Raw genomic sequence first — 25,500 nt, 5'->3', positions numbered from 1 at the left:
GTGAATGAGTGAATGGCCTCATTCACTGGCCTCAGTGCCGGCGATGTCGACACCTATGGCACCAGCCACACTTGGTTATTGAGCACTTCAAACGCGGGCAGTGCACCCGAGAAACTAAATTTGAAATTTCGTTGTATTTTACTGAATTTAAATAGTCATGGATAAAACTTAAGAAATATATCCATGCAATGGAGTATTATTTAGCCATAATAATAATAAAAAATGAAGCGCTGAACATGCTCCCACCTGGATGAACCTTGAAATCACCACACCGAGTGACCACATGTTGTAGGACTCGTCTTACATGAAATACCCAGGATCCACAGAGACACAAAGTAGACGAGCAGGGGGCTAAGGCGAAGGGGTGAGGGGAGTCTGGGGTAATGGCTAAGGGCAGCAGGGTTTCTCTCCGGGGTGATGGAACTTCTAAAATCGACCGTGATCGTACAACCCTGCCAACATATGAAAACCACTGACACATACACTTGAATTGGGTGAGCTAGGTGCTATGGGAACCGTAGCCCCATAAAGCTGCTAAAGAAATGTACGGGGCTGCAGGCGGCTCCTACAGTGAACAGATCAGAGCTGGAATACAAGTTCCCCGAGGGCAGGGGTTTCGTCTGGATTGCTCAGAGCTGTTTCCCTGGCCTGGAACGGCGGCGCCTTTGCCTTCTGCCTCTGTTTCCGTTCCTCTCCCGCCGAGGATGCTCGGAGGGGTGTGGGGGGAGGGGCAGGGAGGCTGCAGGCCTGGCGTGCCTAGGATGCTCGGGAGGAGGGCAGCCTACCGTCTCCATGGAGTCATCCACGGACAGGAGGGTCTGCAGGCGCTTCCTCTGCAGCACATTGGTGAACTGCATGTGGATGGGCTTCATGGGCCCCGTGTAGCGCATGATCCAGTGCTTGTCGGGGTTGGGCGCGTAGTTGTAGCTCGGGGTGCTGGCGGGCAGACAGGCACAGAGGTCAGGTCAGGCCGGGGGTGGGGGGGGTGCCTGGGCCCCGCCCCCAGGTCCCCCCACGCCTCAGGGGAGCAGCCTCCCCGCGCTGGGGTGAAACCGCCCCCACCTGGACGCCAGCGCGTCGGGGGCTCTGCCCCACGTTAGGTCAGCATCTCTCCACATGCGGGGCATGCACGTGGGAAGACTGGGGGGCACAGCCGTAGATAGCCTGGAGCCCCAAAGGGAGAACGTCCCTCCCGTTTAAGCCCGGTCAGCACGCCCACCACGTGAAGGCTGAAGTCTCCGTCTGTGCCGGGCTCTCCTCAGCACCTCTCTAGAATTTGCTCGCCTCCCTTTTGAAAGAAGGACAGGGCCTCCTGTGGGCACAGCACCCAACTCTAATTTAACAGCACTGCATTTACTTTTCAGTTACCTTGGGTAGACGGCAAGTGGCAGTTATCCTGGTTAATTAAGGCGTGACTACCGAATTTCCTTTTGCAATAGATTTTGGTTAAAAAAAAGGAAACTGGTTAAAAATTAGGTTCATAATAGGCAAAACTGTGAGGACGGTGCCTGAATGTGTCCATTTGGGACACGCCACGTTCTCTGACTTAGCTGTCACAGCTATTCTTCCCGCGTGGTTTAATTTCCCATTTACAAAAGAGGAAACGGGGTCAGAGGAGTTCCGAGACCTGCCCATGGTCTCACTGAGTGGACGGTGGAGCCACTGGCTCCGTCACTGGAGTGACTTCTGCTGTGGGGTCAGCTGTGGTGCCTCATGATGAACGAACAAATACATGGTAATCTCTGACCAGCCCCGAATGGGCACTGACCACGCACTGGCCACACCCGGAAGGGTTTGCCTACATCATCTCATTTAATACTCAGAACAGTCCTAGGAGCTGGTGCTTTCCTTCTCCTTGTGTGAGACGTGCGGACACGGAGGCTCAGTGAGGGGACAGACTTGCCAAAGGCAGAGCTGGGGTTTGAGCTCCAGGAGTGGGAAACCCCACAAGGCGTGGGTGTCCCTCGCAAAGGGTCTGGTGATCCTTGAGGGTCAGGCTCCCCTCAGGTCTTACCCACCCCCTCCCCAGGCAAAGCCGCAAAGAGAGGAAGTTTCCACTGCTTGAAGACAAAAAGCTTTTCGAGATGGCTCTTCAGGGGGCAAGGGCTGCGGGGCTGGGGGAGGGTAGGAGGGCCCCAGACTCCCTTCCTACGTCAGGACCTCAGCCCCTCCCTCCCCGGGGTAGAAGGAAGGACACGTCAGCTTGTGGTGCAGCCTGATAGCTGTGGAGACTGTTGCTATGTAGAGCGGGGGTGAGTCATAAGATTCCTCCTGGACTTCGCTTGAGTTTCTGGCTGGTCTCCTGCCGCTAAATCCAAGCCAGCCCGCGGCCTCCTTTGATTATGAGAAACGCCGTTCTCTCCTGCGGGCCGGCTTAGGGCCTGACCCTCGTGTAGAACATCCCAGGAGCAGGGCCACCCCCCCTCGCCGCCCTCCCCCACCGAGGAGCTGGAGGGGTGCTGCTGGGCCAGGGGCTGCACAAAGACATGTCCTTGGGGCTGTTGGGGGTTTTGGGAAAATTGTTCCCGTGGCCCCAGGGGCCCAATTCAGGATGTAATTTTGAGCAATCATCCCTGAATCTCTTAGATTCTCTCGGGCTGGTGTCTGCCCTTGAGAACAGAGAGGGGTGAGTCTGTCAAGAGTCTGATTTCGGAGGCCCTTTCTCTGGAGGCGTCTTTCGAGCAGGATCTGGAGGCCAGCAGGCTGCAGAGCCTCGGGTCCTGCTTGGGGCCGAGGCCGGCTTTCTGGTCCCCTGCTTGAGGCCAGGCTCCCCCTGCTACCCCGGGATGGTGTCACATTTTCACATGAACCCAGATGCCTGCTGAACAAAGAGTCGAAACCCTCACCTCCACAAGAATCCGAGGAATGTCTGCTTGTTCACAACCGGCCTGAAGCATTACATCCCCTCTCGGGCTGGGGGCCCTTCCGGCCCCTCCCACCGTGTGTCTGGAGGCCGAGGGGCAGGAGCCCTGGCTCCCAGCCCCTCCCCGAGGATGTGAGCTCGGGCCTGGCTCCCAGGCGTGATAAACGGAGAGGTCCGTGAACCCATTCAGAGGCCACGCTTCAGAGGAAGCTCTGGGGGCTGTGGGTGTGTGTGCCTATGTGTCTTTTGTCTGTGTGTGTCTCTGTGTATGTTTGTGTGTCTGTGTATGTTTCTGTGTGTGCGTGTCTGTATGCTTGTGTATCTTCATGTTTGTGTGTATCTGTGTTTGCATCTGTGTTTATCTTTATGTGCGTTTGTGTGTGTGTATGTGCTTGTATCTTTGTATCTGCGTGTTTCTGTGTATGTCTGCATATCTGTGTGTATGTGTGTGTCCGTATATGTGCTTGTGTGTATATGCCTGTGTTTGTATGTGCATTTGCGTCTATATATGTCTGTGTATTTATTTGTATCTTTGTGTGTGTTTGTGTCTGAGTTCTGTGTGTCTGTGTGCGTTTGTGTATCTGTGTATATATCTGTATGTATCTATTTGTATCTTTGCGTATTTGTGTCTGTATCTGTGTGTGTGTGTGCGTGTGTGTCTGCGTGTTTGCATCTTTGTGCGTGTACGGAGCTGGCTGGGGGGGGGATGGGGCCCTGGGCTGAGGCAGTGGGACCACATCGCAACGAGCAGCGTTTTTCAGAACCCACAAGCCCAGCCCGAGAATATGGCACAAGGCTTGATGGGGTGAGACAGGAGTCTCTGACTCAGGAGTCTCGTGATAGAAAGATCTGGACCTCTGTCCCCTCCTCAGCTCTCCTGACTGTCAAAATTAAACATCCCAGCTGCAGAACTTTCTGGTTTTGGGTTTTGTTTTGAAAATGATTATACCCCAGAGATAAGAGAGCCTTTCAAACATAGCCCTAATAAGGCACAGGGGGTGCTCTGGGTAAGTAATGGCAGCAGGCATTTCTCATGTTCAATTTCTATAATTTTCATTTCAAAGGGAAAATAAATGAGCAGGCAATGTCAAACCATCTCATCATGAAACTCCAGGGCTGCTGGGGGGTGGGGTGCCAGCACCCCTTTTAGAGGAGACACTGAAGAAGCAAAGTGTACCTTCCCCCACTCTGCGGCTCCTCCCTTAGGGGGACTGAGTTGGCCACGTGCCCCCTCCCTCAAAGGTGGGCTGTGGGTGAGGGTGGGAGGCTGGCATCTCAGGCAGGAGGAGAGGGCTGGGGTGGGGGGCAGCCACGGCAGATGTGCAGAGAGGCAGTGCTGCCGTCTGCGGAGTGAGAGGGGTGCCGCGGTCCCTGGAATGCAGTTCTCCACCATCTGTCCAGTCCTGCTCCCCAAAGACCAGGGGATCAGCAGGTTAACACACTGCCTCATCCTCTCGGAGCCACTCCGGGCTCTGTCAGAAAGTAATCACGGCAAGGGGGGTGAGGAGGGCAGTGCATTCTGATTGCAACGAAAATTAAACAGCCGGAATATTCAGGCGGACTCCAAATCACCCAGTCCTTGTCGCCCCCATGTCACAGCAAGGGCTGCTGAGTTTTGCTGCTAAGCAGGAGGTGGTCTGAGGCAGAGACAAGCAGAAGAACTTTCCAGAAGGATTTACTAGCCAGCTGGAGGGAGGAGGACTGAAGGGGTGGGCAGAGAGATGGGAGGCAGGAATGGGCGCCGGATTTGAATTCGAGCTCTGCCATTTACCATCTGGGTGACCTTAGGGGAGTTACCTCACCTCTCTGTGCCTCGGTTTTCCCATTGGTAAAATGGGAATACCAAGTGTGACAAGCAGCCTCCAGGAGAGCCCTCAATAGCCCCCACTTCCTGGTAATCACACACGTGTACCCCCTCCCATACTGTAGGAGCACTGGTCTGGGCAACCAATAGAATGTGGGAGAGATGGTGTGTCACTTTGAGATTAGGTTATAAAAGACTGCATCAGCCCGATGGTGAGATCTGCTGGTTGAGGGGCAGCCGTGTGAGTGAGCCCCAGGCAAGCCTCAGATGGCGGCAGCCCCAGCTGACACCTTTTTCACAACCTCGGGAGACCCTGAGCTAGAACCTTCCAGATAGGCCACTCCCAGATTCCTGACTCACAGACACTGCGTGGTGATACGCGTTGGTGTTTTAAGTTGCTCAATTTCGGGGTAACTTGTTATGCAGCAATAGATAACTGATACACCAAGGGTCACTGGGAATATTCAGGGATTCACTGCAACGTACAGGGCTTAGCACAGAGCCTGCCATGGAGTCAACAGCTTATAAAGGCTGTGAATATATTAGTAGTCTGATGAGGCTATAGACCCTTTCTCAAAAGTGTTTTAAAATGTGCAAAATAAAATACACAGATTGCAAAGGAAAACTATTACACGGGTATACACCTGAAATGCTGTTCTACCCACAGACCTCTCGGTGGGAGGATGTGGGTCCCAAGTTAAAAACTCTTGTTGCCTGCTTTGCGTTGTTATTACTGGATCTGTATCCCAGTTTCCTCAGAGATCAGCTGTGTGTCCCTGGCTTCTTTAAACCCGGAGGATTAGAGACAAGAGACAGCCTCGTCTCTGTCATTACATCACTGTGATCGAGCCGGACCCTCCCACCTTCGTGCCACCCAGCAGCTCTGCAGGCAGTGCCCCGAAGCTTACATGTGCTGCGATGCGTTGGGGAAGAGGCTTGAGTACTGGGGGGCCGAGTCCTCGGGGCCGTGAGGGGCTGCGTGGCTGATGACCATGAGAACGGGCCTGTGCGGGTACATCTTCTTGGATGTACGGAAGAAGCTCACGCTGTTGTTGGTGATCAGGTCTGTCAGGTAGTCCTGGGGGGTGGGGAGAGACAGGAGAAGGGTATGAGGAGCTGGGCATCCGTGCTGAGCGCTTGCCATGTGCCAGGTGCCGTGCCGGGCATCGGGGACACAGCAGTGACCAAAATAGACAATCCCTCGCAGAGCTGACGGTCTAGGGGCAAACAGACAATAAATAAGCAAGTAAAACAGGGAATGTCAAATGATGTTATGCACAACAGAAAAAAAAAGCAGAGAAGGGGTTAGGGAGGATGGGAGAGGAATTACAATTTGTCATTCATTTGTGATAGATCTTAAAATAATAATAGCTAACACTATTGAGTTCTTATGGCGCTCCAGGAATTGTTCTGTGTTTACATGTATTAGCTTGTTTAATTCTTATATAGCCCTAGAATGTAGGTGTGATGATAAACCCTGTTTTCCAGAACAGGAAATGAAGACCCGGAGAAGTTAAGTGAATTGCCTAATGTCACACAGTTGATAAATGTTGCAGCCAGGCCTCCTGAGTGCTGGTCCCTAAGCCTGAAGTCTTTTCAAGGCTCCAGGGATACCATCATGCAGGGTGGATACATCCCTGCAATCCTGGAGGGTCTGTACTGGGGGCGGGAGCAGACGAACGTATAAACGAAGACCCAAGATAGTGACGCCGTGTGACAGAAGAAGAAAATTAGACAAAATGTGACAAAGAGTAACTGGGAGCTGGAGTGGGAGGAATACTTTAGCTGGGGCAATCAGGGAGGGCCTCTCTGAGGAGGTGACATTTGAGCTGAGACCTGAGTGATGAGGAGCTGGGCATGGGAAGGTCTATTGTTATATCATTGGAGTTCACTTTCAGCTGCTTGCTGGAATCCTCAGGGGAGCTTTACTGATGGCTGGGCTCTCTTCCAGAGATTCTGGTTTAATTGGTCTGTGGTCCAGTCTGGGTACTGGACTTTTTAAAAGCTCACCAGGAGATTCCAATGTGCAGCCAGGAGTGAGAATCACTGATCTAGAGGAAGTGTTCCAGGCAGAGGGAACAGAAAATGCAAGGCCTCTGAGGCAGGAATGAACTTGCCTTGTGTCTGAGGAATAGAAAGAGGGTGAACAATCGTCAGGTACAATGCCAGGACAATCAAAGCAGCAGCACAAACACAGGCATGCAGTAGCGTCTCCAGAAAAGTGAGACCCACTTAGATACTGGGCAGGAGGAGAGAAGAGTGGGAGGGAAAAGTGATGGACAGGAAACAAGGGCTTTAAAAGCTCAGCTAAGAAGCTGAGATTTGCCTAAACTCTTCCTGAATTTGGTAAATCTTTAGCTGCTGATTTCTTATGAAGGTAATGAGTTCTTAAAAATTTACCTTCTGCTTCTCCAGAAGCAGCTCTGTCCAAAATGATAACTTTCAAAAAGAGATATTATTTTAGAGAAGAGAGAAAGGTGAAGAAGTGGCTACAGCTTCCACCCGGAAGTGAACTGTACCAAATACATACATACTCCAGGTGTACCTGCGCCTCTAGAGGTACGTGCCTCCAGGGACATTCGTGCTCTATGCCTATGTGCACAAGGACAGTCACTGCATCACAGTGACCAGTAATGGGAAGATGATGAATGAACTTGCACTGCTTTCATACTGTGCAGCGCTGTGCAGACATTAAAAGGGCAGCAGGTCTGTGGTTACCGAGGTAGAAAGTTGTCCAAGATACACTGTTAAGGGAAAGAGCAAGCTACAGAGTCAAACTCTGGAAGATTCTATTTTTTTTTTTTTTTTTTTGTGGGAGAGAGTAGGAGTCAGGGTAGAGAGGAGAAACCAAACCCCTACCTTCATATGCTTTTGAGCACCAAGGGAAAATCCAGGACCAAAGTGCTAACTGGGGACCAGGATAAGGGGAGAGAGGGGAGAAAGTCACTTGCTACTTTATATACTTTTCCTTGAATACTTTTTTTTTTGTTTGTTTGTTTTTGTTTTGCGGTACGCGGGCCTCTCACTGTTGTGACCTCTCCCGTTGCGGAGCACAGGCTCTGGACGTGCAGTCTCAGCAGCCATGGCTCACGGGCCTAGCTGCTCCGCGGCATGTGGGATCTTCCCGGACCGGGGCACCAACCCGTGTCCCCTGCATTGGCAGGCGGACTCTCAACCACTGCGCCACCAGGGAAGCCCTTGAATACTTTTTATGAATAATTTTGGGGAGTAAAAAAAGGCTTTATAAGGGGGTCCTGTAGAACCTATTACCTAAAAATAACATTCTATGTGACACAAATCAAAGAGCTGCTGCTATAACTGTGGAACATGATCTAAAGGTGTTAGAAATACCTTGTAACTAGTAGTGGATCTAAAAACATTGCAAAACTCTCTTAGGTGAAAAGGAGGGGCTGGGACCCTGGGTGGGGAGGGGCGGGAAGAGAGCTGCTGTTCTTCATAATAAACCCATTTTCACTATTCGCTTTTAGAACCATATATGTGCTTGATTGGCTGTGATTAAACATGATTTTTTTAAAAGCCACCAATACTATCCATCACCAGGACAATGCAATGATGGAGCAGTGAAAAAGAATAAACTAGAGCTACACGCATCAGCATGGATACATCTCACAGACCTGATATGTAGAGGGCTATGTACGATATGATACTCTTGATATAAAGTCTAAAAACACAAAACAGTATTTTATATTGTTTGAGATGTCTGCATATGGAATAAAAGAATTAAATGCATGTGTGGGAATAAGCGGCCACCACAGGACCTCCCTGGGAGGGGGCAGCGGGACAGGAATAGAGCTGGAAGGGTGATGGAGGGGCTCCAACAGTCTCTGTGACGTTGTACATTTGGAAGCGTGCGGGGTGATTACTATGTCTGCCCCTCAAGGCTGGTGTGAGAGGGCTTCAAGTGCCGAGAGATTAAAGCTCATGACACAGTGCCCTGCACGCAGCCAGCTCTCGGCAGGAGTCAGGGAACATTACGCCATCCCGGGGGCGGGGCAGATGTTCTGCACGTCCATGAGTCTCCTATCTTTCCTGGTCCTCCTCAGAGCCACTCCTACGCTAAGCCTTTGCTGGTCCCCTCTGGCTGCATTAGGGCGTCTACAATGCATCTGACAGTGGTGCCTGCACTCCCATCCACCCATGTGGACTGGAGGGGTCCACACCATCCTGACTCTGGGGGTGGGCATGAGCCTGGGTTGAGCCAGTGAGAAGCAGCCCTTGGTCCCAATACGTGAGCTGAGTCCTGGCTCAGAGGGAGGGCAGAGGGGGCCGGGGCCGGGGCCTGGGCCAGGGCAGTGGTGGCACTACCCAGTGACGGCTGGGAGTGGACCCCCCCCAGATAGGTCATGTCCACTGACTGGATGTGTGGGGTGCATGAAAGGGGGCAGTCAGGCCCCACCCCCGTCCCCTGCTTTCTGGTTTAGGTGAAGGGTGCAGAGACGGGGGTCCAGGAGAATGTTGGGGTGAGGGTGGAAATGCAGAGTTCAGCCTTGAACAGGCTGAGTCTGGGGTGCCTGGGCTCAGTCAGAAATTCAGTTATTCACAGAAAGGGGGAGACAGGTGGGAGGATGATGCAGGTCAAAAGGTGAACTTTCTAGAAGCTGGAGACTGGCCGATAGACCATGAGGAAGTCACCCCCTGCCTCCCTTTGGCTCCGGGCCAGGCGCACTCCACCTCCCAGGTGAGGCGGGCACACCTGGGTATTCGGGAGCTAGATCTCCCCTCCCCACCTCCGTACTCCTGGCCACACCTGTGCAGGGCGGCAGTGATGCCAGGGTCCTGGGGACTTTGCTTCTGCTCAGAGTTTCGCAACCACAGCTGGCAGACAGCCAGGGACAAGGACACCCTGCCGGACACCCAGGAGGGCGTATCCCCACCTCCCCCACCATCCTGACCTTCTTCGACAATTTGCTCAGTTAGCCGAGAGGAACCGCAGTGCATCCGAGGAGACTGCTAGCCTGCGGCCCTGGGCTGTCTTCCTCAAGCAGTCATTTACCAGTAGGATTTCTCGGGAAGGAAGAGGGGGGCGCTCCTGGGGACTGGGGACCCCAGTGACAGGTGGGCTTGCGAGTCTCCCTGCCTCTTTCCCAGGCTTGGCCTTTGCCACTGTTTCTGTCGCTGAAGCTATGATTTCTGAGCTCACTTAGATGTTGGGTGCCTATTCCCGGGGTGCTGGGCTCCCTGTTAAGGGTGGGTGTGTGGCCGCGGGTCCCTGTCCCCAGGGTACAGTCCCATGTAGGGCGCGGAAAAGCTGTGCTGTTAAGAGAGGGGAGAAGGAAGCAGGGGGATTGGGGAGGGGTGGAGGCGGGGGGCAGAGACTGTAAGGACAAGAGGGGGGCATGGCTGACAGGAAGCCCCTCTTTCTGTCTGGGTCCGGGTGTGGGGAGAAACGTGTCTTCCGTGGGTGCTGGTGGGAGCTGCTCACACTTTGCCCCGTGGAAGCCCGAGTTTCTGCCTCTTGTTTGAACTTGGGTGAGATAAGCCAGTTCACCCCATATGTCACAGGACATCTCCCCAGATCAGAGTCCCCTGGCTCCCAGGACTAAATTTTCTGCTTGGGAAGCCCCACCCGAGCACCACTGGGTGGCTTTAGGGCTGTGCTGGGAAACCTGTGGTTTTACTCTCAGACAGCTGGTGGAAGGCTGGGTGGGGGTGGGGGGGAGCAAGGAGGGGAGGTTGTCTCGGCCCCAGGTGGCAGCTCCCAAGCCCACCTCTTCGGGTTTTCTTCACTTGGCAAGTCAACCTTGCGTGACAGAGGGTCTCCTTTCCTGAGCCCTTGGCTTCCCTGGGCAGCCGGTTTGTCCAACTTTCGTTCCCAATCATGATGTGGATCCCTCACCTTCGGAAGCTTCTACAGCAGTTTGTGTTTAAAAGAGATTCACATCTCTAAGGAGCAATCATTTTACAAAGGGTGAGGGCTCTGGAGTCAGAAACACTGGGTTCAAGTTCCAGCTTTATCACCTGCTAGCTGTGGGCAAACAATGCCTTTCTGCACCTCAGTTTCTGCATCTTGAAAATGGGCCCAATAACAGTCCCTTGTTCAGATGGTGCCAAGAGCACTTGACATGGACTTGCTAAGTGAATAAAGCACTTAACATGGAGGCTGGTACCGAGGGAACCCACGATGGACACTGGCTCTTACTGTTATCAGGTATTTGCTTGACTGACCTTCATAGCAACATTGTGAAGTGGACACCATGCCCATTTTACAGACAGGGAGACTGAGGCCACAAAACGAATAAGCAATTTATTCAGAGCTAGAGCTCAGGCCTTTGTGTTTTTTCCCTGGTTTCTCTCTTTTTTTTCCCCCCACAAACAAAAAGATTAATGGGAGGAGTAGATGGTGGTTTACAGCAGGTCTCAACAAACCTTTTCTGTAAAAGGCCAGATGATAAATATTTGAGGCTTTGCAGGCCAGAAGTCTTAGTTACAATCACTCATTACTGCCATTAAAGCTCAAAAGCAGTAACTGCATAAATGAATGGGCGCGTCTGGCTGCAGTAAAACTTTATCCACGCGCACTAAAATTTGAATTTCATGTAGTTTTCACATGTCATGAAAATCGCTGTTCTTTTGATTTTTTTCAGCTGCGTAGAAATGTAAAAACCATTCTAAGCTCAAGGGTTGTAGCAAAACAGTTGGCGGGCTGGCCCATGGGCTGTAGTTTAGAGAATGGATTTTGAAGCCAGATGGCCTGGGTTCGAATCCTGAACGAACCCCTTACCAGCTGTGTGGCCTGGTTACTTAGCCTCTCTGGGCCTCAGTTTCCTCCTCTGATGATTGGAAATAGTAACAGCAGACACCTCATAGGCTCTGGTGAGAAATGCATGGGTTAATTCGTGTACAACGATTCCAGCGGTATCTGGTGCGTGATACCCTCTAAAAGAGTGTTAGCCATCAGTCCTCAGGAATCACAACGCATGCATTTTCCTTGTGAAAATTAAAACGGTACAAACAAAGCTGAAGTTCCCTTTGACTTCCTCTCATCCCCACTCCCAATCTTGGCCTCTTTTGTCCTCTACTGAGAAAGCAGTGTCTCTCCAGATGTGTTATTACGTATGCTAGAGTATATTGCTTTATGCATCTTTTTACATTAATCCTATCACACCGTGTACACTCATTCATTCATCCAACACACAGCAGTGAACGAGATTAACGCACGTTCCCCTCTTCATGAGCCTTGTATTCGAATGAGAGCACGTGAATCCATGATATGTATATACGTCTGGCGCATCAGTGGTGACGGGGGGTCGAGGGGGGGTCACCCTGAATACAGGGTGGTCTAGGAGGGTAACATCTGACCAGGGACCTGAAGGAGTCCTGAAACTTGCTTTTCCCACTCAGCCTATGTCCTAAGCTTTTCTGATGGCTTTAGGCACAGATCCCCCTTGTCTTTTTCCAGACTTCTCCACGGTCATTCAGTTGCTTCCCGCATTACTGGGCTTTCTTGGTTGATTTCTTTCCATGGCAAAGTTGCAGCCAACAGCTTGGCTATACCCCCTCTGCACACAAGGAAGGCTTCTCCAGAACAGAGAGAGAGAGAAGTACACATGCTGGGCTGAGGGGTGGATGCACTCAGGTTCCTGGGGACCGCCATTTCTGCAGAGCCCCCCCGACCCCCACCGACTCACCTGGACCCTCCTCCATCTCCTGACCTGGTCACGCCTATCTCCCTTCTGCTGCCTTCTCCAGCCCTCTTCGACCATTAGTGCTGGCTCTACATTATTCTTTTCTCATCATCACTGCCTCTCTTTCCACTCTGCCATGAGGACCCCTTTGGTGGCATCTGCCCACCTTTGGGATTAGCGATGTGGGACAGAGTCCTCAGAGCGCCTTTTGAGGGGCTCTTGGGAAGGGCTGCCACTTCCTCCCTACTTGGGCTTCCCGCAGAGGCCCCCCAGGTCAGTGTCAGCATGATACTCTGACCTGACGGAGGCACTGGGCCTCCCAGAGCGTGGGGCTCCCGCCCTGCAGCTCTGCCTCAGCTGGAAACTCCAAGCTCACTCCTGTTCCCTCCCGGTGCTCCGGCTTCCGCTGCCCACCGCTACCCTTGGGAGTTGAACTCTGGACCTGAGCCAGCTCTGACCCCACAGGGCCCCCTATCCCTCTGTTTCCAGGCCTCTGGTAACTGGGGCTCCAGGAATTCTCCCACCTTTGGCACAGGGGCTCCTCTCATTCACAGGCCGAGATGTATGGATGGTAGGAAATGGGGGGACAAAGCAGCCGCTGCGTGTCCCATCCTCAGCGCCAAGGGGATGGAGTATCCCTGGATGACTTCATTATTGGGCTGTGCTGAGGCCAGGCGTGGACATGGTGAGGAATTTTAAAAAGGAGGGAGTGGATTTTTCTGGGTATTTGGAGAATCTGCCTGCACTGAGGCTGGGAGGAGAGAAAAGGTGTGTTCTGCATTGAGAGACTGTGCTTTGTATTGCCAAGGAGTCCAGCAGAGCTGCTAAATCCCCCCCAACCAGGACTCTGGAATCAATTCATTCGGGAGTTCCTGAAGGCAGGCCTACTATGTGCAGAGGGAGACGCAGGGTCAGGGAGAGGGCACGGCCCAGGTGACGTCACGTGTGGTGTCTGCCACTTGGGGCCTGGACTGATCAGACTTACACTCAGGAAGGGGACACGCGGGTGGTGATTACCTGTCAAAGGTGGGAGGGCTCCCCAGATGTGCTGGTGTTCCCAGAAGGTGAGTGGGATTGGGTGTGTTTTGGCTGTTGAGCATCTAGTCAGCCTCCTTCCAGTGGAAACTCTCCATTTTTATTTGGGGCTCTATTCTCAGCTGATGTTCCAGGGTTGAGCTCCATGGTAGGGCTCCTGCTACCCGCTCCTCTGAGTCAGGAGTGGAGCACGTGATTTACAGCCCATCAGAACACTGCGTTCCCCTGGCCACACTGGTTGGTTCAGGGACAGATATGTGACTGATCCAGAGCCAATGAAACTAGCTAGGAATCCTGGGAAGGAGACACCCATGCTTGCAGCTGGGCAGGAAGCTGAGAGGATGCAAGGATGGCCATACTGGTACCAGGAGAAGAGAGACAGACATACAGTCTGTGGATGAGGTTGAAGAGAAGAAAACAGAATACAAAGGAGTGAGAAACCACTGCCTAATCCAGCCATGTGTGATGCCATTACTGCTGGATCAGTTAAAAAGGCTAATACGTTTCTTCTTCAATTAAGCCATTTTGATTTGAGTTTTTGTTCATTTCTGCTCACAAGCAGCTGAAAGAGGCCAGTCTGATTCAAAAAAGGAGAACTCCTATAGTTTAGAGTAATCCAGAAACGCTTCATGGAAGAAAAGACAGACAAAACTTGGATAAACTCAGGACAGGGAAGCACTAGTAAAGGCTTTGAGATGGTTGTAACAACTGACAAGGCTGGTCTGGTTGAAATGGTTCATACTGGGGATGACAAAATAGGAGATTGGGCTGATGTGCTTGTGTGTGTGTGTGTGTGTGTGTGTGTGTGTTTGCGCGCGCGCACGCTTCTACACTGTGTGTGGTGTTCTGACTTTAATACAGGTGGCCATCATTTCACAGTTCATAACACACCTCCACCGCTAGACCACAAACTCCATGAGGATGGTACCTGGGTCTGTTTTTGTTCACCCTTGGATACTCAGCACCTGGCACATAGTAGGCTCTTAATAAATACTTGCTGAGGGAATATATGACTAATGTAATCAACTCCCACTAGTCCTCACTTGCTATGGCTGTTGTGAAGATTAGATATATCGTACATAAAACACCCAGCATAGTGCCTGGACCACAGTAGGTGCTCAGTAAATAGAAATGCGCATTATTAAGATGCTAGGATGTGCCCATTTTCCAGATTTGGGAATTGAGGCTCTTAGGAATGGGTAGCATATCCAACAGCACATAATATGTTCAGAGTCGGGCTTTGAACCCCCAGTCCACTGCACAGCCCCTGGAGGGCAATGGGTAGCAGAACAATACAATGGGCTGCAAATCCATGGGTCAGGTCTGGGCCTCAGGTGACCTTGATTCATGCAGTATTTGAGAGATGTCTGAATTACCTGCCAATACTTAAAAATCAGACTTCACAGGAGAAAAATATACAAATTTGTGGCTTCTGTTGAAAAATCAGAAAACCTGGCCGTCTCCGGCGCACAATGCTACGTGGGACAGACAGGCCTGATCCGAGAGTTTGCTGCCCCGTTTTAGACAGCTGAGTCCTCCACAGTCCCCACCGCTCCATGCTGTCTTACCTGCTCCCAGCCTGCTCTCCTGTTTGCGTGACAGCCTGCCCCCTGGTGACTTCTGCCTAGGAGCCTTGTGTGGCTTTTTAGGGACAACGAGAGGGAGGCCCCAAGGAATCGTCATCAGAGAATCCTGGGTACGACAGTAAGTCAGGCCCAGGGGTAGTGGCAGTGGGAATGGGGAAGAGAAAGAGGTGGATTTGACAGACCGGAGAAATAATGTATCTGCTGTGGTGGGATGCCGGAGCTGATTCTGAGGATTTAGTTGGGGCAGGAATATTTGTGAGTCTCCAGATATATTTTTTTTAATGGTAAGTTTGGATGAACCGTCCGTGTCAGTCTCTCCCTCCTTACCACCATCATCATCATTATCTAAGCCGGGCGTCAGGAGACTACCACCCACTGGCCAGGTCAGGCCCCCTGCCTGTTTTTGTAAATAAAGTTTTACTGAAACACAGCCATGCTTATCGGCTTACATATCATCTATGGCTGCTTTTGCACTGCAAGGGAAGACTTGAGCAGCTTGCAATAGAGACTATGGCTCGTAAAGTCTAAAATATTTAGCATTTGGCCCTTTACAGAGCAAGTTTGGCGTCCTGATCTGGACTAATATGTCCTGAATATTTACTATATATGCAATGGTCTCCTCTCATGCTCTACATGTATTAACTCGTGTGATCCTCAAAAACATCTGTGGAAAAACCACAATGAAATACCACTATGCCCCCAGCCAAATGGCTATAATAAAAAAGACAATACCTGTGTTCAGGAATGTGAAGCAACTGGAACGCTTAAACATTTCTGGCTGGGAAGTGTAAACTGGTCCAACCATGTAATGTATCCTATATCCCAGCAATTCTACTCCCAGGTGGATAAGCCAAAGAAATGGGTTCATATGTCTACCAAAAGCCACGTGTAAGGATGCTCACGGCAGCTTAGTTCATAACAGACCCAACCAGAGGCAACCAAAATATCCATCGGTCGTTGAATAGACGAATATCTGTCATCTATTTATACGACAGAATACTACATAGCACTGAAAAGGACACGCGGCCGATACACACAACCATGTGGATGAATCTCACAGACGTGATGTTGAGTGAAAAAAGCCAGATATAGAGAGCACATATGATATGATTCCACTTATGTGAAGTTCCTGAACAGGCAAAACCAATCCACGGTGATAAAAGTCAAAACAGAGGTGGTGGCGGTTTTGGCTGGAAAGGCGTATGAGGGAACCTGCTGGGGGTCGGAAATGCTCTACAGCTTGACCTGGGCGGCACTTACACAGATGCACAGATGTGTGAAAATTCCCTGAAAATTCACTTAGGATCTATGCTCCTTACCTTACCTCAGTTCCACAAATCAGAACTAGAAAAAGTACGTCCCAGGGAACAAAGAGATTAACGTATAATCACACAATGGAAGGCTATACAACAAGAATGAAGGATCTACACTCACACGTAACAACACGGGAATTTCAACAGGGTTAAGCAACAAAAGCTGGATACAGAATTAGTCTACAATGCTGGAAGTCTGAGTAATGGGTGTCCTTTTGGGAGGCGTGGTTGCTGGGAGTTACATGAGGGGAACTTCATGACCTACGTGAGTGCTGGTTACGTGTGTCTGCTCAGTTTTTGAAAATTCATCGAACCGTACACTCTATATGCACACTTTCTGTAAGAAAGTTCTGCTTTGGCAAAATGTTATAAAATAGTACCCTCATATCACCTGGCACGCCACACACACACACACACACACACACACACACACACACACACACACACGATGGAACGTTATTCCGTCCCGAGAAAGAAGGCAATCCTGCCATCTGCATCAACATGGACATACTTTGAGGACATTATGCTAAGTGACGTAAGTCAGAGAAAGACAAATACTGTGTGATATCACTTGTATATGGAATTCAAAAGAGCTGAACTCATAAAAACAGAAAGTGGAATGGGTGTTACCAGGGGCGGGGGGTGGGAGAAGTGGGGAGATGTTTTTAAAGGGACAAACTTACAACTAGTAAATGAGTGAGTCCTGGAGATCTAACGCACAGCATAGTCATTCTAGGCAACAGTACTGCACTATAGACATCAGACTTGCTGAGAGAGACTAGGTCTTAACTATTCTTACCACAGAAAGGAAGAGATTATGCAACGTGATAAAGGTTTAGCTGACATGGCAACGGCAATCACACTGCGCTATACACACGTATCGAATAAGCACGTTGTACGTGTTAAACTTACACAATGTTGTACGTCAAATATATCTCAACTGGAAAAACCCAACACTCTTACACTGCCATTTGCAGCGACAGAGATAAACCTAGCATTACACTTAGCGAAGTCAGTCAGAGAGAGACAGATATGTGATACCACTTATATGTGGAATCTAAAAATAAAACAAATGAATCTAATACAAAACAGAAACAGACTCACAGACACAGAAAAACAAACTTATGGTTACCCAAGGGGAAAGGGATGGGGGGATGGGGGGAGAGATAAATGAGGAGCACGGGATTAACCAACACCACACATGAAACAAATAAGCAACAAGGATTTACTGCATAGCGCAGGGAATTATATTCAATATCTTGAAATAACCTATAGTGGAGAGTAATCTGGAAAAAATATAACTGAATCACTCTGCTGTACCCCTGAAACTAATACAATATTGTAAATCAACTTTACTTCAATTTCAAAACATGAAAAAGAAAACAATACTCCTAGAAACAGAGACTATCATTTGAGAAATGAGAAAACTGAAGCAGAGGATGTAAGTAAGATGCTCAAGGTCACACATGTAATAAGTGTCGCCGTCTGAGCCCAGGTAGTCGGGCTCCCGTGTCGTGATCGCCAGGGCCGAGCCCCACAGCCTCTCCCAGCCAGGAAGGGGGACTCACCTTGGAGTAGTCAAAGCCGTGCTTCTCCTTCACTCCGTTCCGACACAGTGTGTAGTTATAAAAGCGGGAGTTTTTAAGGAGGCCGACCCACTCCTTCCAGCCAGGCGGTACGTAGGAGCCGTTGTATTCGTTAAGGTACTTCCCAAAGAAAGCTGGAGGGGAGAAGGACCAGGAGGCCACGTGAGCACACAGAGAGCAAAAGCCTTCTCTGTCCGTCAGCCGACAGCCATTTCTAAACCATGGCAGGCCCAGAGCCTGGCGACAGCACTGCCCTCTGAGCCACGGAGCCCTCTGGCAGGCAAGTGCAGCCTATGACCCCCTTCTCAAATGTTCTCACGTGCAGAAAATAAAATATATAAGATTACAGAGAAAATCAATTATTTTGAAATACAGTTATCAAAATATTAGGAGAATTTGCCATATAGTAACGTGTCCTTAAAAAAAATGAAGATTAAATGCAAGACCTTGCAAGGAATGATCATTTCAAAGTAGTGATGAGTGAGAATATTTGATTTCGCGACACCTACAGCAACTGCAACGGAATACTGAAACACCAGCGATTTCTACGATGACAACGGTATAGATTCTGCCGATGCACCGCGGTTAGGGGCTTACATTCAGAACTGAAGCAAATGTCTAGTGTCAGCCGTAGGTCAGTGAAAACCAGAGCATCATTTTTTCCCACTCAAGTTTATGGACCCCATTGGATTCTATCTACTACATGGCGTCTAGAAGGGCTAACATTTAGAAAAATGGACTGAGACCGATTGTAGGTGGGGGCATGGGGCATCTGGAGCTCTCACACGCTGCCGGTGGACGTGCAGACCGATCCAGGCGCGGTGGAAAGCTGCTCGGCAGCGTCTGCTAAACTTGACCATAGTCACGCCTTCTGACTCAGCGATTTGCATCCTGGGTATTCACTCAGAAGAAATGCATTCCTAGGTTCGCCAAAAGTCACAGGCAGGACAGGCTCATAGCGGCACTACTGACAATAGCAAATAACTAGAAACGAAACAGATGTCCATCCACACAAGAATGGAGAAATACACCGCATGTTTGTATACCCGAATATGACATAGAAATAAGAAGGACTAGTATCCTTTCCTAACTAGTGTCCTTTCACTAACACGAACACATCACAACCACCAAACAGTGTTAAGAGAAATAAAGCAGATATAAAAGTATGATCCCATTTACATGAAGTTCAAAGACAGGCAAAAGGAATCTATGGTTTTGAGAAGAAAAGCCGTGGCTATTGCTGGACGTGGGGCGAGGGGGATGGAAGGGGCGCGGGACTTCTCGGGTGATGACAGTTTTGTTCTATTTCTTGCTGGAACACGGGTGGTTCAGTTGGTGAAACTCCATGGAGCTGGGCATTTAGAGCGGCTAAAGTGCACGTCTCTGCAGGCGTGCTTCACACCACCAGCAAAGCTTACTTAAAGAAAGAATCACCCTAATTCATCTGGACGGGGACACACCCCCGAACTTTCTGTGGGTGGTGAGGTAACACAAGATCTTTGCGATACTCTTTTGTTCTTTTTTTTCTCCTCAGTGAGCAAGTGTGATTTTTAATAATTATAACCTATAAAGCCATTTTTTAGCAATGGAAAAATCTGTGAGAGTTTTTCTAGAGACAGAGGCGCTAGGCCAGCCCTCTCTTCCAGATGAGGGCACTGGGGCTCCGAGACACTCAGAGAACCACTGCCAAGAGAGCGGCGCTATGGAAGGGATTGGAAGAGATGCTGCAAGCACAGTGCTCGGCACTACTCCCGGCAAAAAGTGAGGGTCTAGTAGGTGTCAATTCAGAGCCCAAGATGAGAAGAGACAGACGGGGAGGTGAACATGCATAGAGGAAGGAGGAGTGGGCCAGGGTTGCTATGATGCCAGCAGAGGTGAGATGGGCCCTTCCACTTAGAACCTTCTAGAAAGCACGAAGGGCTGCTTGAGACCTGTTGGTCCAGAGAAGAGAGGCTTGGGCAAGGAGAGGCTGCCATGGAGCCGGAGCCCTCTATGGTGTTTTCCTGGACACCTGGCAGATGGCTGGCACTGCCCAGGGGTAGGAAGACCCCTCAGACCCCAAGCAGCCGGATTCCAGAATCCCCCAGGCTCTAGGCAAAGGCAAGCGTTTCCATGAAATCCTCCCCTGGCACGAAGGACCAGGAAGTGAGTGCTCATGATGGAGGAGCTGATGAACTTCTTCCTAGAAGGATGTGGGCACGAGGAGGAGGTGAAAATAGGAAGGGAAGACCCCCAGCAGCCTCGGGGGAAGGCCCAGGATGGAGCCTCCCTTCACGTGGTAGGACAGTGCAAAAATAAACGGAAAGGAGCCCTGGGCAGCAGGGGAGCTGGGAAACCGGCTGCCCTGGCTGAGTCCTGGGTAACATCCAATATGCACAGAGTGAAACGTAACCAGGTGATGGGTGCCCAATTCAACAGCAACTGCATGTCCCGGCTGGGGCTGGGGCATCAAGGATGGAGATGCTGGCTGGAGGTAAGAGGCAGCATAAAATCATCAGGTAAGCTGAAGGCTTGAGCCTCCTTCTCTAGAACGTGGCACAGACACTTGCTTCGTCTGCCCCCGGAAAGCAGTGGCTCTCAGCCAGGGGCAGTTTTGCCCCTTAGACACTTGGCAGTGTCTGCAGACATTTTAGGTTTGTCACAACTTGGGGAAGAGGATGCATCTAGCGGGCAGAGGCCCGGGAGAATGCTAAGCATTTGACAGAGCTCAGGACAGCCTCCACTACAGAGAATCATCTGGCACAAACTGTCAATACCCTGGAGTTGAGGAAAACCCTGATTTAAGTAACTCAGCACCTCCACCTGGCCCTCAGAACCTCCTTCCCATCAGTAAAAGAACCACACTGTGAGAGCTGAGAAGGCCCCTGGAGACCAAGCACAGTCCAGGAAACAAGATCTACCAAACCTCAATAACCTTACTCCCCACTCCCGACGCTTCTTTCCATAGGTAGGGAGCTCTACTCTGATAACACGCCTAGCCTCTTCCTTTCCCTCCTATTCTGCCCTGGGGAAGACTGACACAGCAGGGCCAGCAAACCTTTCCTGTAAATGCCCAGAGAGTAAATATTTTAGGCTTCAAAGGCCAGACAGCCTCTATTGCAACTATTCAACTCTGCTGTTGCGGGAAACAGTCACAGACAAATGGGTGTGGCTGTGTTTCAATAAAACTTTATTTATAAAGGCAGATGGAGGGCCGGATCTGGCTTGTGGGCTGCAGTTTGCTGACCCTTGGCATATGTGTCTGGTGAGTTTGGTGGGACAAATTGGACACACGTAACCCAATCCTTCCGTTGCCTTCCTGTGGGGAGTGATCTACCCCCAGGCACTGCTAGTTCAAGGGGGCTTGGCTCAGTGAGAAGTCTGTCTGACCCTGGAGTTTAGCATCAGGAAGCCCAAATGCCCTCAGAAGGAAGCCAGATCCTCCAATTTGGACTTCATCAGATTCCTCAAAGTACTATTTTGGCTTCCATCTGCTGACTCCTTAATTTTATTTCTCATTTGGTTCAAAACTTCAACAAGGAAGAAGGTGATCTTAATAAGCATCCCCTCATAGCTCCCCAACACTTTCTCATGATAAATAATATTGGTGGTGGTGTAAACGTTTTCTTTTCAAACAACTGAAGTAAAAAGAGTAAAACAATCGAGAGAAAAATATTAAGTAAATAATAGAATCAGTGTCCCAGGCATGTAAAGATCAATATATCCATTTAACAACTATTTATTAAACACCTAAGGTATGCCAGGAGCTGTTCTAGTCACTGGAAACACAGCAGTAAAGAAGACCCTCAGGATCCCTGACTTCATGGGACTCACATTCTAGGGAGGAGGACTGTGGCAAATAAAGAGGGTGGTGATCGTGACAACGGTGATGAAGAGAATAAAGGATGATGATGCAACAAAGTGGCCAGAGATAGACCACGGGAGGTACCACTGGGCTGGGTAGTCAGGGTTGGGGAATGATGAGAATGAGTCAGAGGGAATGTGGGAATATAAGGAAAACTTCTCCAGGCCGAAAGAACAGCAAGTGCAAAGGTCCTGAGGCAGGAACAAGCTTGGGGGCACACATCCCCTGAAATATTACATGCCAGATTTTTCATTTCGTGTGCATTTTCCTGGGAACACAGCTTCTGACACATTTTGAAGGGAAGACAGGACCACAAGTCATTTCAGAAGCACGGAACTTCACTCTCTTGGTTTGCAGACGAGTGAACGAAAGCCCAGAGAAGGAGGCTCACTGAATCCCCCACTGGGGGAACAAGGTTCCCTCCCAGGTCTCTCCAGTCCCCAGCTCAGGATCCTACTGGTTTGTTCCTGAAGATATAGGCTAAGGTCTTTCTGATGAATGTGTAACTTGAAATGCTAAAGGCCTAAATTCTTGGCCCTGCTGGTGGGATAGGTATTTCTTGGGGGTGGGAGGTGGGGTGACTTTGGAAGCCCACCCCTGCCTATTATTTTCCAATGCCATGGGTGTCAACACATCCGGAGCTGCTTCCTCTGTTAGAATCTTCTCTTTCACATCTCCCTCCTCTTTCTAACCCCCAGTCCTTCACAACTCCAGAGTATTATTCAGCCTCCACAAGGCCCTAGAAAACAGGGCTTCAGTCAAAGGCTTTCAGTGCCAAATTAGATTTTGCTCTCACTTGATTAGATTTCACCAAGGCAGTTTTTAAAATGGTTGCTCCGGCACCAGTTGAGGTGCGAGAAGCAAATCAGCATGGGCCCCTGGAGCACTGGGACTGGGAGATACAGGCAGGAGAATGAGCTGGAATTAAAATCAAGATTAAAAATACAGCCCAAGTCATGGTTGGAGACTGGAGTCGCTAAGCCTTCGCTGCTGGGATGGTATAAAGGAAGAGCAAACTGGGGGCTGCTGCGGGGGTGTAACAACTTGGCAGGCAGATTAAGAGGAATTAAATGCCAGGCCAGGAAACACCACTGACAATGTGCTGGCTGATGGCTGCCCCTAGGATGCAGGGCTGGCATCAATGGAAGGGACAGAGCACTTACTGGGTCCTGTGTACCAGGCACTGGGTAGAAATTTACACCTGGCAACAGAGACTTTTGTTTTGCCTGCCTCGTCCTGACTACGATTCTTTGGGTACCACCGCTTCCTTCTGTAAGTATGCATGGCTGCTCTTAACTCCTGACTCCAGGGCTGCATGCATAATCTCAGCCTGACCAATCAGAGCTCTACATTCCTCTGGCTACTGCCATCGGTTCAGGGATAGGCATGTGACCCAAGCTGGGCCAATGAGAGTCAGCCCTGGGATTTTCGGGAGCTACTGGGAAGAAGTTTTTCTTTCATGGGGCTTGAAGCTGGTGGGATATAAGCTTGAAACTGCTGGCAGCCATCTTGCCACCAAGAAGGGGAGAGTCTGTTTGAAGGTGAAGCAACATGGAAGAAAGCAGCAGAGGTGAGCGAAGGAGACATGGAGAGAGAGAGAGAGAGGTGGAAAGAGAGAGAAATATGCTGGTTTGAGTCCCTGTGTCCACTCTTACCTGAAGCCACCTTTAATGCTAGCATTTTCAGCTACAGTGTTTCCCAATTTTCGGGGACACTGGACAATGGGGACATTTTTAGGTGTCACAACCAGCATCAAGTGGGTGGAAGCAAGGGATGCTGGTAAGCATCCTACAATGTACAGGATGGCTCCCCAGGAAAAAGAATTATCTGGTCCAAGACATCAGCAGTGCCAAGGGTGAAAAACCCTGAGTTCGGTAAACCAATAAATCCCACCACTCCACTTACGCTGTTGTTTTGTTTGCTTAATTCACTTTGGGTTGAGGTCAAGACAGTGAGGTGCTCACCGTAGAGCAGGGTTTTGGCAAACCAGATCTGGCCCGCCACCTGTTTTTGTAAATAGTTTCACTGGAACACAGCCACACCCACTTGTTTACGTGCCTTCACGGCTGCCTGCACACTGCAATGGCAGAGTTGGGTAGCTGCAACAGAGACCATGTGGCTGCAAGTCCCAAATATTTACTATCTGGCCCTTTGCAGGAAAAGTTTTCTCACTCTGGGTGCAGAGCAAACTTCCCTGCATGGGGTGAAGGGTCCCTCTGGGATCTGAAACACGGCTGTGGTGACCTGGAGTGGCGATGCCAGTGCAGAAGTAGACTCTGAACTGGGCCAGGGTGGTGTGGGCTCCAGAGTGCAAATGAGTGACACAAGGGGGATGGCCACGACAACGGAACAGGAGCCGCCAGTTACGGGCTGTCCTCGCCCCTGCACGGTCCCGATATGCACAAACGTCAGTTTCTACACTGGTTAAATGATACCGGTCTCCCACAGCACGGTTCAGATTTGGCTATGGCAGCATGCATGGAGTACAAATTTCACTACTAGCTCCTCTGTCCACAAATCACTGTGTCAATAACAGATGCCCATCGCGATCAGCCACACCTCCTCTTGCAAGGTCCATCTGTGACTGGTTACTGTCCACCTGTTATTCAGTTCACGTGCAGACAGCAACGCAAGTAGTTGTGTTGCCTCCCTGTCTCCCAGTGATACACCTACAAGACATTTTACAAAAGTGAATTATCAAAAGGAGACAGCTGGCCACCAGAGGCGAAAGCGCAGCAAAGAAATGAAAAGTTTGAACGCTGAAACTGAAACCTGAGTTGAATGTCAATGGAGTCATAGAGGAGGTGGAGCTGACCGTGGGAATGTTGACACTCACTGTTTGGGAAACTCTAGACAAGTGGCTGAAGGAACGTAGCCAAAGGTGAACTTAATCATCGATGTAAATGCGGAAAAGTGGTTGTGACGACAAGGAGGAAGATATCCCAGGGGAAGGGATGTTGAAGGGATTCTTGGAGATATTTCACAACACTGAAAGCTGTGTGACCTTGAGTAAGTTGTTTAATCTCTCCATGCCTCAGTTTCTCCATTTATAAAATGGGGATAACAACAGTATCTACCTCCTGGGGTGGTCGTGAGCACTAATATATGCATATTGCTTAGAAATGGCACATGACAAGTGCCCACTAAGTGTTATAGTTTCACTAGCACCAACGCATCCCCCTTTTTGGCCGACTTCTTCCTCCGTTAACACCATGTCTAATGGAAGCCCTGCAGAGACAGATGTCAGAACCCAGCCTCTCTCCCCCTCCCCACATAGAGGGGATTCTCATCCCCCAGGTCCCGCCCTATCGCTCTCTCCTGGTCCTGCAGGCCCGGGCAGGCAGCTCTTGTCGGAAAGCTGAGCGCCTGCTTCCCCTCCTGACTGCTGCTTTCTTCATGTGTCTGAGTTTAAGTGCTGCTGGGGAACCATTCAGAGGCTGATGGGAGAACCAGGCCCTTCTGTTATCTCTCCTAGCCCTGATTCTAACTGAAATTGCCTCGTAATGATTGCATTTGTGGTCTGTAAAAACTGTGTCTTGCGGCGACCGGAGACTGATATTAGCTGGCGGTAAACCTGGTACAGGAGGGCAGACGGAGGCATCACTTCGCATACGGGGGAGACGGAGGGTTTCGGCAGCTGGAGTAAAACAGGCATGTCGGGTCATTCTCTGTGCTGCAGAGCGGGTCAGATCGGGCCAGGGTTGGGGGCACTATTGTTTTGTACCTCCAGGCAGTGATTCCCCTTAGTCTGGGTGGTGACTGTATCACATGGGAGGTGGTACAGGAGAGCAGCCAGGCGTGCCAAACCGTCTGGTCTGCTACC

General features: G+C 50.3%; 1 protein-coding gene across 6 annotated transcripts in view; it reads right to left on the bottom strand.

The window, feature by feature from the left end:
- SULF2 (sulfatase 2) overlaps positions 1–25,500 on the bottom strand; it is a 140,569-nt gene that overhangs the window by 31,419 nt on the left and 83,650 nt on the right. For all 6 annotated transcript variants that reach the window (XM_032605634.1, XM_032605631.1, XM_032605633.1 and 3 more), the window contains exons 4-6: positions 17,816–17,967; positions 5,576–5,745; positions 786–936 (exon numbers count right to left, since the gene is read on the bottom strand). In XM_032605634.1, coding sequence (XP_032461525.1) covers positions 786–936; positions 5,576–5,745; positions 17,816–17,967 — 473 coding nt within the window. The remainder of the gene's footprint in view (positions 1–785; positions 937–5,575; positions 5,746–17,815; positions 17,968–25,500) is intronic.

This window comes from Phocoena sinus, chromosome 15, assembly GCF_008692025.1.
Source record: "Phocoena sinus isolate mPhoSin1 chromosome 15, mPhoSin1.pri, whole genome shotgun sequence".
In the NCBI taxonomy this organism is placed as follows: Eukaryota; Metazoa; Chordata; class Mammalia; order Artiodactyla; family Phocoenidae; genus Phocoena; species Phocoena sinus.
Note: the sequence above shows the minus strand (reverse complement) of the source record. Positions and strands in the feature narration are given on the sequence as shown.